Below are 12,585 nucleotides of genomic sequence, written 5' to 3' on the forward strand. Positions count from 1 at the left end.
CGGGTGATCTTTACCAAGCAGCAGCCGTCGGTGAATACACATTGCCAGCTCAATATGGAGCATGTTTAAATTCCAACTGGATGTAGGCCATCTGAAATCAGGTTTACGTCTCAAGCCAGAAATGATCTTAAACTCAAAGAAACAGGCTCGCCTTCACATTTGTTGCGTCGCAGTGTGAGCTTGCGAGGTCGGCAGGGTTATAAAAGGCCAAGGGACTCTTATTCTATATCTCAGCTTTTTATCCTTTTCGGATAAGCTTAATCCAGGTGGCAAAAAGGGGCCCCAGGTGACTGGCTCGCCTTAGCGGTTAGGCATTAATGTGTCTAAGCATTGGCATTGGCTGCGTTCTGAGGTAAATCTGTCACTCCCGGTTGCACACATTCATAGGGATGTAGCTCTTTAGTTCTTAAAAAAAGCATTTATAGAAAGTGTGTGGTTTTCCCTGAACTGAAATCTTCTTGATGGCAGAATTTACTTTTGGGTCATTTGTACAGCTACAACAACTAGTTTTTCACTCCATAAATATTTTTTTTGAGGTGTGTGTGTGTGTGTGTATGTATGTCTATATGTATATGTGTGCGTGCATGTAAAAATAAAAGAATTGGGCTTTGGCTGACACAAACAGTATGATCCAGTATTATTTTGGCAGTGTTGCTGTTGACTGGTTCTGTTAAATAAAAGCTTTTAGTTTCCTCTCCCCCATCATTATGTCCCCCTCATTGTCCCCTCACTGATTTAGGTCTATTCAATTGTGGCTATTTGGCAGGCAATGACCTCCATTTTATTTTTACTTCAGTTGCATTCCGCCCTAGCTTTCCATTTCTCCCCGCTCTGACATGAGGATTACCCGGCTATATCCGATAAGTACCCAGTGAAAACATCCCAAGTCGCTCATCCTACAATGTTTAAAGGAGACTCTTAGAGCCTCACGCGTCACAGTCTGACCTTCGGCGTAATCCGCCGTCTTTGCGGCCCCCGTCAGGTCGTTTGCTTACGTGCGTGCGTCTGTGCGTTTGGGTGTACTCTATTAGTGTGCACAGTTTATTGAAGTGTCCCAATTGGCATCCATGGGACCCTTTGTGCCTGTTTCTTGGTGATCGTGGCCAGCCTCGTTTTGAGGAGACGATGTATCTCTAGATGTCCTACCACACAAAGACCTTTGGCCGTTAGATTTTGTTTACCGAAGTGTGTGTGTGTTTTTGTTTTTCATGGCCAGAAAGGTGACCACAACATGGTGGGCTGTGAGGACCAGGGCAGAGGGCAGCGTGGCCCCAGCTTGCCGGCGTTAGTCCTCTGATAGTGGACGGTCACCTGGGACCCGCCTACAGCGAATGAACATGCACCAGTGACAAACCCATTTCCTCCCATTAATCTTAAACCACCCCCAACCCGTCTCGGGGGGGAGGGGGGGACTAGTGGACCGGACAGGGAGGCCTTGGGGTAGAGGCGAGGCCGAGGTAACGGCGGGGGAGTGTTGTTGTTTAGAGGGCTGGGGGGTCGGTTGGGCTGAGAGGGGTGTGGCATCGGGGGGGCGGAGAACTCAGAGGGACTGGCAGGGTCGGTGGCGGGAGGCCCAGGGCCAGTCACGACCCGGACCGCGGCGGAGACAGACGGGCTGCTGCCTCACCGACCGTCCCTGAGCCAGAACCCCTGGGGTCGGCAGCCGCGGCACTGCCCGGCCATGTCTGTCGGAGGCCAGGGTCCGGACGGTGGCGAACACCCGCGCTTCTTCGTGGGCTGCGATGACAACGAAGGCGAGGAGCTGCTGGACCCGGGCCGGGTCATGGGCTACGACTGCCTCTATGAGAACGTGGAGGAAGAGGAGGAGGAGGATGATGACGACGAGATTTACGATTCAGTAAGTCCCCCCCCCTGTAGAAGTCCCTGGGGCGATTGAGACCCAAATCAGGACGTGGCGTCGCTATTGAAGGCTGAGTTCTAACACTAATTTCCTTTCCTTAACCCACCTCCAGCCTCCAGAGAGGCAGATTGTGGTGGGCATCTGTGCCATGTCTAAGAAGTCCAAGTCGAAGCCGATGAAGGAGATCCTGGAGCGCCTGTGTCTCTTCAAGTACATCACAGTGGTGACAATCGAGGAGGAGGTGATCCTGAACGAATCTGTGGACCTCTGGCCTCTGTGTGACTGTCTTATATCGTTCCACTCCAAAGGTCAGCGCCGGTTTACGCGCGCGCACACACACACACACACACACACACTCATACGGACCGTGCACACATGCTCAAAAGCACAAACTCTATTATGCACAAGCATATCATGCTCACGCCTCTGAGCGTATATAGGCATACAGATGCGTGTGAACGCGAAAACATGTGCACACACACTTTAATAAACACACATAATATACACACACATGGACAAACTCAAATACACTCTTAACGTCCCCACGCCCTTTTAAACACAGCCCTCTTTGTTTAGGTTGACACTGCTTTTCATTCATCGCGACGTTTCACCATATTTCCTCAGTTGCGGCATGGCTCCACCATTATTTGTAGAGGCAAGGGGTTCATGGTGTATTACATAATCTTAAAGGGGCCATATGTACATTTGTTACTGCACTACTAGCATAAATACTCGCAAAGACGTCCTGTAGACTTCTGCACTAGAAGTTCATGTTTTGGCACCTTATCAGTACATGGTGCTTCACCATAGGTTCACCATAGCCCTGGTAGTGCACAAGGGAATGACATGCTGTTCCGGATTCACATTACTCATTTTTCATAGGAGTTAAGCAGTCAAGCAGGTGTGTTTCTTCTCTTTCACCGAAGAGGGAGAAGGCAACGTATGCCTCTTGAGTTTACTCAGTCCCTGCTAGCCCAGATGTAAATGTGAGGAGTTCACAGGGAGATGCCTGTTTGTGAAGTGAAAAATAAGCAACGGTTTAGGGAATAAGCAAAGGCTTCCTACTCGCTCAGGAGGAACAATTTCCTATTGGGGTTCTTTTACGACCGTTGCAGAATACATTCTTAGTGGAACCACCAATGCTCTCAGGCCTGCATTTCAACATACTGATTGGTAATGGTATGGTATGGGTTTTGTAGATTGTCCTGAAGTACCGTATTTAAGTTGTCATTTCTGTCTTTCTATCTTGGCCTGTCCATCTCTTTATTATTTTGTTTGGGAATGTTTACCAGTTTGTCATATCCAAACGAGTAAACATCCAACCTCTGCCTCCTCAGTGAACCCCTTCAAAGCATTTTGGACACACCGACGCACTGCATTCATGGGTTTTTAATTTGTCACTATTCCAGGTTTTCCATTGGACAAAGCGGTGGCCTATGAGAAACTCCGGAACCCATTTGTCATCAACGATCTGAATCTCCAGTACTACATCCAGGACAGGTGATCAACCGTTGCTATGGTTATCATGACTGTGTGGTCAAAGGCATGTTTCGGACATTCGTGGGCTTCACCGCAATTAGGGACAGCACATCAGATCTATCACCTTGCCGCCTTGGGAATCGGATCTGGCAACCTTTTGGTTAGTGGTCAGATGCTCTGGGCTAACTAACGTCCCATGGTCCTTTCACACAGGTCCAGTCTGCAGCAACAATTTCTTTATTTATTAATTATAAATAAATAATACATTAGCTTCCTGGGTGTATATGCCTGAAAATAGGCTAATGCGTAGTTATTCTGAACTGGTCGAATTAGTTTTATTTAAATTACACTGACGTTGCTTGGAAATGAGATGGTTTTACTAAAGCATTACAGATGGGCGCACTAAAGGCCTCTGGACTGTATAACACAGTGGCTGAAGCTGGGTTAGTGGGGGCAGCCGCCTGGTTCCCATCCTTCCCCCCCACCGATACCTTGGTGAGGACTAAGCTGATCTAGATCCAGACCTCTGCTAGTATATATGAGTGAAATGTAGGACGTAATGTAACTGGTGCCCCGCCAGGGCTGGGGGTCCTGCTTCTGCTCCCATCTGCAGTGATTATACTCACTCAAACCCACACTCACTCTCTTTCTCGCTCACACTATTTCTCTCTTACACAAGAAATAGCTAGCCATGTTAACGTTAGCAGACTTTAAATTCGGCCCTGTTCCTTCCATTTCAGCGATGTGGTTGTTCTTCATCCGATGTCAGTCTGCCACAATCACAGTCATGATAAGGTTTTACAGATGTGCCAATAGAAAAATAAATGTTTAGGCACCAGTCCAAAAACAAACATTGAGAACTATTTTGAGGAGGAATGTCACCTAGGAATGTCACCTAGGAATGCTACACATGCGCACAAGGTTTATTTTGCAGCAATGGAAATACTGAAGGTTGCTGTCATTCTTTACATTGCTAATAAAGGCACGGTTGGAATATTGAGCAATGCTAAAATTCTTTTAACAAATGCTGAAGGTCATTTTCCTCTTGTGGGTGTCATACTGCATAATGTTTTATTACCATACATTGCTCATGATTTAATCACTGTATAATCAATTACCAAGTATAATTTGAGGACGCAAAAAGACAAACGTACATTGCAGTTTAAACAATTGTTGAATGACCTTTTTACTGTATTTTCTGTATGGTTTATTGTTGTAATACAGGGAGCCACTGTAAATGAGATCTCAGTCTCTCTTGCTTTTCTCTGTATAAATAATTTCTAAGTCAAAAATATTTTCTTGGCCTAAATTATTGAAAGGGATTTGATTGGAACTAAGCTAACTTGCTTAATCTTATAAAATAAAATGGCTGGGGAGGCTACTGGGGAAAAATGTCCTTAAACCAGTTTTGACTTCCCATCAGATCTGCTCCTGCATCTGATCTCTCTAGCACTGTCTCACACCCAGAGAAGCTTAGTTGAATCAGACCTCATTATGTCCCTTGGTTTGATGCAGGATTATCTTGGCCGAGATCCAACTGGAATCATATTCCCTTTTGCTCTACTTTTGATGCGGGGCCTGGTTAAAAATATTTTAGTGTGCAGAGAATTGGTGGTTTCAGCACCACTCTCTCTCTCTAAGCTACCGTTTCACTCTTTCTACACCGCATTGTTGCCAGAAAAACTGCCCGTTTGGCACTCTTAACATCCATTATGCAGCTGGTTTTATGGCAGTGTTTGTAATGCAGGGGGTCAAATTTTGCAGGGGGTTGCTGGGTTGCTTAGCTACCAGATTCTGTGAATACGGCGAAGGGGAAAAGGGTTACATTTTGGTTGCACTGCTCTGAACCCACCAGCTGATACAGTGTGACGCTAAATCAACTGAGATCATTCTTTAGGCTAATTACAGAGCCTGTACAGTTAAGAACTTGGGTGAATGGCGTCCAGAACGTTTTGTTGACTAGTCTATGGTTCGCTTTGACTTTCCATTGAATTGCATGTTTGGTTAATATAAAAAGCAGATACTGTGGTTGCCTTAGTACATTGCTCAATTATACATGGTTCAGAACATTCGTGGAGACTCAGCCCCATATCTGTTAAAAGGGGAAGATTAGCCGCAAGCTAATTGACTTGACACGGCTAATGAAATGAGTTGTTGGCTCCTTGTGTTATTTGTGTGCTTGGCTGATTGAGCTTTTCTCCTCCAGGAGGGAGGTGTACCGCATCCTTAAGAACGAGGGGATCTTGCTCCCACGCTACGCCGTTCTCAACAGAGACCCTGCAAGACCTGAGGGTGAGTAGGTCTGCCCAGGACATTTTGCGCTGTGGCCCGATTGCACTGTGGAAAAACGGAAGTCCAAATTGACCAATAGTCAAAGTCTGTGTAAATGATTGACTCATTCCCACTGTTGACTGGTTAGTCATCGGCCAATCACCCCTGATACTTTCGACCACCAAAGATGAAATCCCACCCCTTTGACTGCAGTTGAATGGTGGATGGCTTTAATGGTATTGTCTGTTGTGGGTGTGATGTCCTCTATCTGTCTCTGTGGTTGAAATCCTTTGTTAGCAGAAACAACCCGGGCCATTTGTTTGTAGTTCCATCTCAAATGAACCCGCCCACACCACCCTGTTCCCATCCAATAGGGAAGTTGCTGTTGCTGGACTGACTTATTCATGTCTCATCTGTTGCTGTTTGCAAATAAAGGTCATTCAGCCACTTTGTAGTTTCCTCCTCTGTAGATGATGAACCTTTAGCTCGATTGTAAGAGGTTAATCTTTTTGGCCTGGTGCCATATCACGTTGCACGGAAGCTATTATCTTGTCTCTGTTGAGTCTACGTCATTAACTCTCTCCCCTGAGCTGAATTTGGATCGGAGCATTTATCATTCAGCTGTCCAGTCAGTTTGCCTAATGGCAGCAATCTTTCCAGATATACTGGACGCCACATTGTTCTGTGAATGGCGGCTGCACAACGTTTGAATGGGCGCCAGGTCTTTTCATGTGTTGTTGGTGCAAAGGGTTGTGTATCGATTTAAAATCAAAATGTTCAGATGGGCGCACTGAGAGGCCTCTGGACTGTATGACACAGTGGCTGAAGCTGGGTTAGTGGGGGCAGCCGCCTGGTTCCCATCCTCCTCCCCCCCCCACCGATACCTTGGTGAGGACTAAGCTGTTCTAGATCCAAACCTCTGCTAGTATATATGAGTGAAATGTAGGACGTAATGTAACTGGTGCCCCGCCAGGGCTGGGAGTCCTGCTTCTGCTCTCTACTACAGTGATTAGTGATTTTTCTTAAATTATTATTATTATTCTCCAGGGCTATTTTCGGAGGTCCATAGCTCGGTCCCCTCTGGTTCAAAACGCTCCAAACTTTGCCTGATTGTAGTCACAGTACCCATACTCCTCATGGTGGGGCTGTAGCACTCATTCGAAAATGGAAAAAGTGAAGCTCAGATCTCATGAACTGAATGTCGTCGAGACACGCAACCAAGTTCCAGATATACCCCTTCTCATGCTGACCAAAAAAGTCAAAATAGGTCTTTCAAATTCACCCCTTGGATTTTCCTCCATTTTGAATTCTGTGAAAAACTTGCTAACGACATCTCCTCCGAGACCGCTGAACGGATTTGCATGCCGTTTGGTGTGACGTACCTTTGGACCATTATCTTTAAAAGTTGTATAAGGAAAGTTGATATCTCAAATAGTATGGCCGAAATCAGCGAATGAAATTGAGCTGGGCGGGTCTATGACTTTAGAACTCCATTAATCCCAAATGGAACATCAGACAGCTACCAAACAAAACATACTCGTAAATGTGTCTACCAGGAATTGAAAAAGTCCCACACAGAAATACCTCTTGGGGGCGCTATAAACATCACAGATGTTTCTCACGATTTTGCTGTTGATAAAAACACACTTAAATGACATTTCCTCTGAAACAGCTGAATGGATTTGGATGACAATTGGTGTAAAGGACGACTGGACCATTGTCTTTAAAAGTTGTATTGTTGTAAATGTTTCTGTTGGATTTTCAAAATATGCATCCGTGTGTGCTATTTCGGGTATTATAGATCACAAGCCGATGAGACTCTTCAGTTTGCCAGCTGGCCCTGTGGTGTAGTGGGAACATCCTGGTCCTTCAATATTGTGACCCCAGTTCGATTCCCTTCTCATCTCTCATCTCATCTTCATCCGCTTATCCGTATCGGGTCGCGGGGGCAGCAGCTCCAGCAGGGGACCCCAAACTTCCCTTTCCCGAGCCACATTTCCCTTCTCAGACATTCCAAATTCTGGATCTCATAAATGCTTTTCCACTTGGTGCCTTTCAGCCTTCACACAACAATACATTTCTGAAATACCATGATTTTAATTTATTTGCGAGAATTTGTATTACGTGACCTGTTTTATACTGTTATTGTTTTCCAAAGAAAGGAACCAGCCATGGAGTGATAGGAGTCATTGATTTCGTTATAAGTAGGATGTATAGCTATTAGCTAGCCATCTATAATAATCTTTGTACAACAGTACACTTTAGTTTCCGTTACAAACGTTTTGTTGCCCACTTTATCTCAGCAAAATTGTAATGGCTGGTGTAAAATATACATTTGGAGAGGATAGAGAGCTGCCAGTACCACCAGTAGCCCCTGTGGTGTAGTGGGGACATCCCTGTTCTTCAATATTCTGACCCTGGTTGGATTCCCCTTTGAGATGTTCCAAGTATTGTATTTCAGAAATGTATAGCCACTCTGTACTTTTCAGCCTTCACACAACAATATATATCCCTTCTGTAATACCATGATTCTCATATGTTTAGGAGAATTTCTGGTTTCAATGTCTTTTTGTTTTGTTTTGATTTCCTCTCCTTCGATTGGACATCCTGACTACTAGCGGCATTGGGCATTTTTAAATAGCAAAACATTTCTCTAGTGAGAGCATGCAGTAATATGCTTCCTGTGCCCGGCTTGGCCCCCTGAAACGCTGCTCGCAGCTTTAATCCCTCTTGGTTCTGTTCACACACACACACACACACACACACACACACACACACACTCTCTGCCCCACTCTCTCTCTCTCTCTGCCCCACTCTCTCTCTCTCTCTGCCCCACTCTCTCTCTCTCTCTGCCCCACTCTCTCTCTCTCTCTGCCCCACTCTCTCTCTCTCTCTGCCCCACTCTCTCTCTCTCTCTGCCCCACTCTCTCTCTCTCTCTGCCCCACTCTCTCTCTCTCTCTGCCCCACTCTCTCTCTCTCTCTCTGCCCCACTCTCTCTCTCTCTCTCTGCCCCACTCTCTCTCTCTCTCTCTGCCCCACTCTCTCTCTCTCTCTCTGCCCCACTCTCTCTCTCTCTCTCTGCCCCACTCTCTCTCTCTCTCTCTCTCTCTCTCTCTGCCCCACTCTCTCTCTCTCTCTCTCTCTCTCTCTCTGCCCCACTCTCTCTCTCTCTCTCTCTCTGCCCCACTCTCTCTCTCTCTCTCTCTCTCTGCCCCACTCTCTCTCTCTCTCTCTGCCCCACTCTCTCTCTCTCTCTCTCTCTCTCTGCCCCACTCTCTCTCTCTCTCTCTCTCTCTCTGCCCCACTCTCTCTCTCTCTCTCTCTCTCTGCCCCACTCTCTCTCTCTCTCTCTCTCTCTGCCCCACTCTCTCTCTCTCTCTCTCTCTCTGCCCCACTCTCTCTCTCTCTCTCTCTCTCTGCCCCACTCTCTCTCTCTCTCTCTCTCTCTGCCCCACTCTCTCTCTCTCTCTCTCTCTCTCTCTCTCTCTCTGCCCCACTCTCTCTCTCTCTCTCTCTCTCTCTCTCTCTCTCTGCCCCACTCTCTCTCTCTCTCTCTCTCTCTCTCTCTCTCTCTCTCTCTCTCTCTCTGCCCCACTCTCTCTCTCTCTCTCTGCCCCATTCTCTCTCTCACTCAACCCCCCCCCCCCCTCCACCCCCCACGAAAGTTTCTTGTCTGTATGGATTTCTTTTTTCTTCTCCTCTGTGTGTTTCTCATACGAGGGCTGCTTCTCTTGTATCCACTGTCATGGCAGCTCTCATCTGTTGCCATAACAGCAGTCTGCTGTGACCTCACTCTGACCCCAGGCTAGGATGCCCAGGGTGATAAATGGAATAGAACATTCCTTTTCTGCAAATGGAATATGCTAGAACTGCACTTGTGTATTTGTGTGAATAAACTTTGTGTTGAATAGATAGGCCAATTTGAAGGTGAAGGTTTTAGTTGGGACTTTGGCTGTTACTGATGAATGTGTTGACATGTTGGTCCCTCGTTATGCAGTGGTGTCTGCCCGCCGTGTTTGTCTGGGCTCCAGCACACATACGTGCGTAGCAGTTAGGATGATGACTTGTCATTCCTTAAGATGAATACAGACACTTTGTTTATAAATGACCCCCAAATGGGACATATGTTAGGGTTTTTGCTTTACTAATGTTTCAAATATTTGTGTATATATTTTAGTTTTTTCACAAAGGAGGCGATGGGTCTGGTGATTCTGTCTGATAAACGTTATCGGCATGATTCTACCCATTTCCCCTTTTAAATGTTGTTTGTCATATGATTGAATGTGTTGTATTTCCATCATTGTGTGTTAATTCAGAAAGCCCCCTTTGTGTTTCTTCTGTCTTCGGCGGCTACGTGGGATTTCAATTTCCTCTGGGCTGAATGTCACACAACATTTTATTATACTGGAAAGGCAATCCAGGATGGATCTGTTGTCCCTTGCGTGAGGAGATTAGATTTGCCCAGTCTGGTGGATATTGCCGATGAAACGATTAAAAAAGCACAAAGGTTTATTCTGTTGCACCAGTTTTTTTGCGGATTACTTGAAATCTGTTACTGATTAGATGCATGAAAAATGACCAGTGTGTTTTTTTGTTGTTGTTGTAGTCCCCCCGGCCCCCCCCCCCTTTGGATGAGTGACATGAGTTGTACTGTATCCATTTCCTGGGTATGCAGAATCAACAGGTTTAATTGGACTAATAAAAGACAGCGCCTGCCCCAGCCCTCTGCTGCGTTCAGTGACACGCGCTGGAAAAGGCAGTGGCTAAAAAAAACATAACTAAAGGGTCTGAATGGAGGCGGCGGTTTGCGGCCTAGGTGACCGATACGTGCCCCCCTCTGCCCAGAGTGCAGCCTTGTGGAGGGAGAGGACCACGTGGAGGTCAACGGGGAGGTCTTCCAGAAGCCCTTCGTGGAGAAGCCCGTGAGCGCCGAAGACCACAACGTCTACATCTACTACCCCACGTCAGCCGGGGGGGGCAGCCAGAGGCTCTTCCGGAAGGTTGGATGGCGCTGACCTGTGGGCCTCGGGCGCACGCACGCACGCAGAATCACAATCACACGATATACATGTACTGTCACAAGCGCACGCGAACATGGGCACACTCAGACACACACACTTTCCGTGTGTGTGTGTGTGTCCCCAGACCTCACAATGTATGTGTCTATGCATTCCTGAGCCTGTACAAAGACCCTGTACAGTCATGGCTGTCGATTGCATTTCTCTCCTTGTCCTCCGTCCAGATTGGAAGCAGAAGTAGTGTGTATTCGCCTGAGAGCAACGTGCGAAAGACTGGATCCTACATTTATGAGGAGTTCATGCCGACGGACGGGACAGACGTCAAGGTAGAACCCACTGTGGTCTCCCCGCTTTACAGTCCAGACTTCATTTAATGTCACCTTTTAGGGCTGAATTTAGACTTCATGTTTGCTTCTGAGGAAAACGTGATAGGATTTTAATTATTTTTACCTTGGTCAGATGGTCTGGGTCGCTCAAATGATGAGGGAGATGTGCCGGCATATTCACACCATGGAGTCAGCTGAAATGGCACAGCTCATTATTTCCGTCTCATATTTACCTCATGGGCTCTGTGGAAAGGGGATCTAAAACTTCTCATTGCAATTTGCTCTTTATTTACTCTCTGGAAACATCTGAAAGTTGGGGGCAGCAAGAAATGTCAGTTTCTGTTTACTTTGCAGAACCAGTCACTGGGTTTTATAGTCGCTCAGCCTATAGACAGTGTGGCCAGTAGATTCAATGTTTTACAGTGTCCATTGGCTTGGCTTTGACCACCACAGCCAGGCTGAGTGCCCCCCGACGGTGTCTGTGCCATTATAGTCATCAGTATACCAGTCATCAATACTCTCCGAAAACAATGGAAGTGGAACAGGAACTGATATCTTAGACCGGCCCTTTTTGTATGCCTCGGTAACCACGTGGTTTTCGGTACACCTGTGCGGACCATAGGTGTACACGGTGGGGCCAGACTACGCCCACGCCGAGGCTCGGAAATCCCCGGCGCTGGACGGCAAGGTGGAGCGGGACAGCGAGGGCAAAGAGGTGCGCTACCCTGTCATCCTCAACGCCCGCGAGAAGCTCATCGCCTGGAAAGTTTGTCTGGCTTTCAAGGTAACCGGGGGCGACGCCCTTCCTACCTTATGCTCTGATGAGTTTCCATGTACATTCAGTGTACATTAGCATATTCATAGGCATATTACACTCATACCTATGTTTGTAATATGTAATACTTCTGTCCATATTTTCCTTACATCCCATTCTATACTCTTTGGAATTGCTGCTAGTTAACATTATGTATATTTTTATATTTCTTAATGTTTAGATGTCATGTGCCATGTCACAAGAGTTTTCATTGGTCAGAGAATGGTGCTGTTATTCGGTGGGTTTGATCAATACAAGACTGACTTTGGACCCTCTGGTGAAATGTTTTTCAGATACGCGGCTAGGATTTAATTATTACAAAATAAAATAAATCTCTTATTTATGTTACTGTCTACTTAACGAGTGTGTGGGGCATATCAGTGTGTTGTTTTTGTCTCTGTATTTTATGTATTAATATTATAATCCAGGGCTCAACGGTTAAAGATCTGGGACTCCGCTTGATTCCACTGTTTAAATAAAAAACATAATACTGTTGTTAATCCCGATAGGTCTCAGTGCCTTGCCAGTAAACCACAAAACCACACTTTCAACATTAAATTGCTGTGCTGAGAACCTCCCCATTTTCACTCATTTCTCCTGACAGCAAACAGTTTGCGGTTTCGACTTGCTTCGTGCCAACGGCCAGTCTTACGTGTGTGACGTTAACGGCTTCAGCTTCGTGAAGAACTCCATGAAGTATTATGACGACTGTGCCAAAATACTTGGGTCAGAATCCACTTTTCTGTTTCATATTTTTGTGTCATTTGCGAAGGTGCTTTTAGATATTGCATTTTCCGAATGTTTGAATTGTCCAA

The 12,585-nt window shown here is 46.2% G+C and overlaps 1 protein-coding gene across 19 annotated transcripts in view; it reads left to right on the forward strand.

Moving 5' to 3' along the window:
- ppip5k2 (diphosphoinositol pentakisphosphate kinase 2) overlaps positions 1–12,585 on the forward strand; it is a 37,605-nt gene that overhangs the window by 1,447 nt on the left and 23,573 nt on the right. For all 19 annotated transcript variants that reach the window (XM_034290203.1, XM_034290204.1, XM_034290205.1 and 16 more), the window contains 8 exons: positions 1,217–1,858; positions 1,974–2,169; positions 3,271–3,361; positions 5,547–5,632; positions 10,458–10,612; positions 10,855–10,956; positions 11,579–11,740; positions 12,375–12,496. In XM_034290203.1, the coding sequence (XP_034146094.1) occupies positions 1,682–1,858; positions 1,974–2,169; positions 3,271–3,361; positions 5,547–5,632; positions 10,458–10,612; positions 10,855–10,956; positions 11,579–11,740; positions 12,375–12,496 (1,091 nt within the window). In that variant the 5' untranslated portion in view covers positions 1,217–1,681. The remainder of the gene's footprint in view (positions 1–1,216; positions 1,859–1,973; positions 2,170–3,270; positions 3,362–5,546; positions 5,633–10,457; positions 10,613–10,854; positions 10,957–11,578; positions 11,741–12,374; positions 12,497–12,585) is intronic.

The sequence above is a fragment of the Esox lucius genome, chromosome 23 (genome assembly GCF_011004845.1).
Source record: "Esox lucius isolate fEsoLuc1 chromosome 23, fEsoLuc1.pri, whole genome shotgun sequence".
NCBI lineage: Eukaryota > Metazoa > Chordata > Actinopteri > Esociformes > Esocidae > Esox > Esox lucius.